This window comes from Brassica oleracea, chromosome C9 (genome assembly GCF_000695525.1).
Source record: "Brassica oleracea var. oleracea cultivar TO1000 chromosome C9, BOL, whole genome shotgun sequence".
NCBI lineage: Eukaryota > Viridiplantae > Streptophyta > Magnoliopsida > Brassicales > Brassicaceae > Brassica > Brassica oleracea.
Window position 1 is genome coordinate 25,321,961 of NC_027756.1, and position 4,564 is coordinate 25,326,524.

Here is a 4,564-nt window from a genome sequence, read left to right on the forward strand (position 1 = left end):
TGAGATTTCTGTTGAGGGAAGTAAGGATGAGGATGAGGAGTAGTTTTTTATTTCTCTTTTGTTTTATGTTTTTCTATTTTTCAAGTCATTTGAAGAGTGTTTGTTTGCTTTTTTAAACTTTGTTGAACCTTGAAATTATCACATGCTATGTTGCTTCTCACGTGTGTTTGAGTGTCCTAACAGTGCTAATTTCTCGTATTTTGTGTGTTGAATATCATGCCTGGAACCCTTGTCAGGTTTTAGAATGCAAGATTCAATTGGCAGAAGTTGTGTTGATTTGACACAACTTGGGTGTGGTCAAAGAGGTACAATTTTCTTTATCTTGGTTTCAAGAGTTTCATTTGTTTTCTTGACCAACTTTGGAGTTATTAACACTGGGAATAGTGTTGCTTAAGTCTGGAAGAGGTAGTCACTAACATTGTGTTTTGTTTTTAGTGTAAGTCACGTAGCTGCTACCTTAGCATCATTCTCTGAGCTATTGACTACATGTTGTATTACGTGAAAAACTCCAAACGGGATCGATCTGCCAATAACTACAACGCTTATGAGAGCGCCTGAAGGATATAAAACTCGCCTACAACATAATCTACTCAATTTTCTTATCTTGAGACCGTATAAATTGGATTGGATTCCTCGTTCATGTCTGAAAAGGCATGTATGTGTGAGTATGGTTCCCCTCTCGCACCTCCTCAGTAAAAATGAAAGGAAATAGATGAATGTCAAAAAGAAGTGAATCATGTGCTGGTGGCAGTCACCATTAGTGCGTGAAATCATGGAAGCTTGTCCAACAAACTCAGTTGATTAAAAAAATAAAATGACACCCAACAAAGCAGGGAGACATCCACTGAGTGAAGTGAGAAGATAGCGAGGAAAGGAACCAGAGTAAGATTTTTTATGTGATCATAAACCTGAATGGCTAAGTGTCTACGTCCTTTGATCGATTCCCCCAAGATAAGACTGCACTTTAAACTATCAAATGAAGTCAGTTGAGGCGATTTCAGATGGTATCTTATGAGATGTGGGCTGGCTGGTCAGGTAGCTAAGCTGCAGTCGAGTACATAGAAGTACCTTCTAATGTTGGTGCTTATTGATGTGGCTTTCAACATTGTAGATGTAAAAGTGGTGTGTTTTAAAGAGTAAGTGAGTTCTTACGTTTTAACCTCTTTCATGGGTTAGTCTTATGTTTTTTTGAGGGCAAGCAAAAGCTAAATCCTGGGGAGTTGATATATAATTGTTTCTACATTTTTGTCCATGATATATGTCTATTTTTAGAGTCTTTTGATCCTTTTAAAATCGTGAATAAGTCACTGCGGGTTTATGTACACTTTGGATCTGAAATGAGCTTTTGAAGCATTTGTGAGCTTAATCAGAGATGGATCTTGAAAGTTGACGTTAGATTGACACAAAGGAACTGATATCGATCGACACAACCCTTGTTGTCGATCGATACTCATCTTGATCACAAGACAACTGACGAGTTTTTACAAGTTTCAAGAAATTGCAAGATTAGTCCAGAAGTTTCCTTCTTTTCAGAAGAATCCTTAATGTTTTTTAGTGTATATAGGTTTTCTTAAGCAAATTGTTTAGACTATGCTTTACTTACGCTTAATTACGATTTTAGAGAGCTATGAAGAGAAGAATCAGAACTCTTTCAAAGAACTAATCTAATTACGCAGTTTATTCAGATTATAATTTGTGTTTCACTGATTATTGTGAGTAATCCTCTTTTTAGATTTACGGTTATTCAAAGTTTATTGATGAATTGTTTAATTGATCAAACTGTTATAGTAATTTTATTGTTCTTCATATTGTTTCTAGATTAATCATTTGTAATTTAGGTATTTGGATAATTGGTAGACACGATAGTGTTATTGATTTTTTAACATATTTTAAATGAGCAATATACACATATCTCCAAGTAATTTGGTTTAGAATTTTTTTTTGAAATGATCAGACTCACCATTATGCTTGTTTGAATTTTGACTGATTCACATATGAATTTAAAATTCTAGATTTAGATATAGATAATATGTGCAATGGAAGTTTATTGAATTTACTGGTGTGCTTTGAGTTCAAGAACTGTTCTTTATTAAACCCTTGATAATTTGATTGATATACGATTCGGATTTACATGTGAATTTCCATGAGTCTAACGCCCTCTTCTATTGATCTTACAATCGTTTCAATTATGTTGTGTACAACTTTCATTCTAATGTCTATCTTAATTCGAAAACTATTGTGTGATCTTAGAGTCTCTATAGAAATACAATCAATCTTATGCTTGCCATTCCTCACACACAAAATTCACACAACAGGAAAGAGGTGTGACATATACGGTGATCATGCCCGATTGATGACTAATGTACCATGAAATCACATTATAGATGTAAGAGCTTTGATCTTTGCATGGAAAGGCTACTCTTAGGTGAAAGGTGAGTTGGTAATCATGGGTTTTCAAATTCATATAAAATTGTGGTTGTGGGACAAAACATTATACATATCCAATATGAAATACATAAAATGATAAAACAATCAAGAGAACAAAAATACTATTTCGACAGTGCCTACGAGAGCACCTTACAAGAGAAGCACGTCATCTAGCAACAATATTCGTAGTTACGGTCACATGATGAAACTCAACATTCGTTATAACTTCTAGCTCACGGCTGAACAAACTTGGCTAATATGGCCAGGTCCAGAATCTTGACGTCAAGATTCTCCTCAATCTTAACGATACCATCTGACCCGTCGATTCCAATAAGCGTACCGATAGACCCACGAAACTGGCCGCCAACAATCTTTACACGATCATTCTTCCTCGGAGGAACTATCTCCAGTTCGCTCGGAAGGGCCATTATAGTGTCACCTTCACCGCTGGACCCCAGAGACACTTTACACGTTCCATCCTAGCAAAGTAGCACATCAGAAAAATGTCAGACTTTGATCACTGAAGCTTCCTCCTAGTTTTCTACGGGTACTAGTTCTTATAATTATAATAAATCTGGAATTGGTGAAAGGAAAAAGGCGAACCGAAACATCTCGAATGACCCCCAGATCGCTGTCTTCTCCAACCTTGTGTATGTCAACCAAAATATCAGGCATGAACCATGCTTCAGCATCTCCACCTGTGGCATTTACTTTAAGATAAGAAAACCACGGTAGAAGTGGGAACTCCTTGTGTATATAAAGGGGATTGACCGGAACATGCATGGGAGATGCATTATGGGACTAACCAGAAGAAAAAAAACAACATTTAAACTGTCTTTTTAACAGTAGACAGTTGGTTACCTATAACAGGAGACATGACATCGAGGCCAGTTCCAGGAGTCATTGGTTGTCCTCCGGGAGTTCCAGGTAAGTATGAAGTTGAGCTTGGTGTCATGGGTTGTCCAGGTGTAGATTGTATGTATGGACTTGGGGCATTAGCTGCATGACAAGATATGTGAGAAAAATACTGGCTAAGCAAACACAGTCGATGTTTTGTAAAAGATTATATGAATCTTACCATAGGCCGAACTATGATCTCTGGGCATCCCTGCATCTGAGTAACTACCACCGGGAGTACTAGCCCATCCTGAGCCAGGAGTCGGTGCTTCATATGCCCGTGAAGGAGGACTTCCCGGCTGGAACAAGTGCCAAGCAAACAATTTTAACTCACAATCAGCACAAAACTACGCATATCACCAACAATAGTAAGGCTGAAAGCAAAAACAATAGATGTATAACTCTTACTTGATATTGAGGACTCGTTCCCCGCGATCCTGGATTTCCTTCTTCCCAGTTATCCCTTATGTCATAACAACCAATAATATGAGATTTCAAAAAGTTTATTCTTCGATCCGGATTCACCAATCTTATAAATGCGTTAAGAATTTCTGTAAATATTGAAACAGAGGCCATGTTTGTGTAACATAACAGACAACAGTGCTGTTCGTTTGGTTGCCGCAGCTACCTGCGTCTGCGGCTGCGGCAATGTTTTGAAAAATTCGTGTTCGTTTGATTGACGCAAGAAGCTGCGTCTGACCTGCGTCCGAACGCCGCGTCCTGCGGCTGACGCCAATAAAACCCGCGGCTGCGAAGTAAATTATGCGGCCGATAACGTAATTTACTATTTTGCCCTTAATATGTTTCAATATTAACAAAAATACCTAACCTAAATTGACGTAGCCGCATCTTGTTTTCCAAATTGACGCAACCTTGCTCGATCTTTCTCCATCTCCATCTCCGATACAGACATCGAGCTCTCTCATCTCCATCTCACACAGCCACGAGCTCTCTCATCTCCATCTCCATCTTCGACGTAGACCTCGAGCTCTCTCATCTCCATCTCAGACGAAGACCTCGAGCTCTCTCCTCTCTGACGCAGCACGAGCTCGAGCTCTCTCTTCTCCTCCGATTTGGGTTTCAAGCATAGTTGAGGTAACTGTCACTTGTCTCTATTTTTGTGTTTCATATGAGTTTTTTGGAGTGTGTTTTGGATCCAAGATCCAAGTTCATAACTAAGACAAGAAGAAGCTGATAGTGATGGTCTTTGTTCTAAAGCATTTAGGATAGGGGTTTGTGC

At 38.4% G+C, this 4,564-nt stretch overlaps 1 protein-coding gene across 1 annotated transcript; it reads right to left on the reverse strand.

Moving 5' to 3' along the window:
* Positions 1 to 2,660: 2,660 nt before the first annotated feature.
* LOC106313981 (putative transcription elongation factor SPT5 homolog 1) lies at positions 2,661 to 3,370 on the reverse strand. Its single transcript, XM_013751926.1, has 3 exons — positions 3,289 to 3,370; positions 3,031 to 3,125; positions 2,661 to 2,906 (listed from the first exon to the last, which is right to left on the reverse strand). The coding sequence occupies exons 1-3, from the start codon at positions 3,329 to 3,331 to the stop codon at positions 2,661 to 2,663; spliced, it is 384 nt and encodes a 127-aa protein (XP_013607380.1). The 5' UTR covers positions 3,332 to 3,370.
* Positions 3,371 to 4,564: the final 1,194 nt, after the last annotated feature.

Coding starts and splice junctions, on each gene's coding strand:
- LOC106313981 (XM_013751926.1), bottom strand. CDS start 3,331: ATGACTCCTGGAACTGGCCTCGATGTCATGTCTCCTGTTATAG. Junction 3,126..3,288: donor TGTCATGTCTCCTGTTATAG/GTAACCAACTGT, acceptor TAAATGCCACAG/GTGGAGATGCTGAAGCATGG. Junction 2,907..3,030: donor GGGTCATTCGAGATGTTTCG/GTTCGCCTTTTT, acceptor CTACTTTGCTAG/GATGGAACGTGTAAAGTGTC.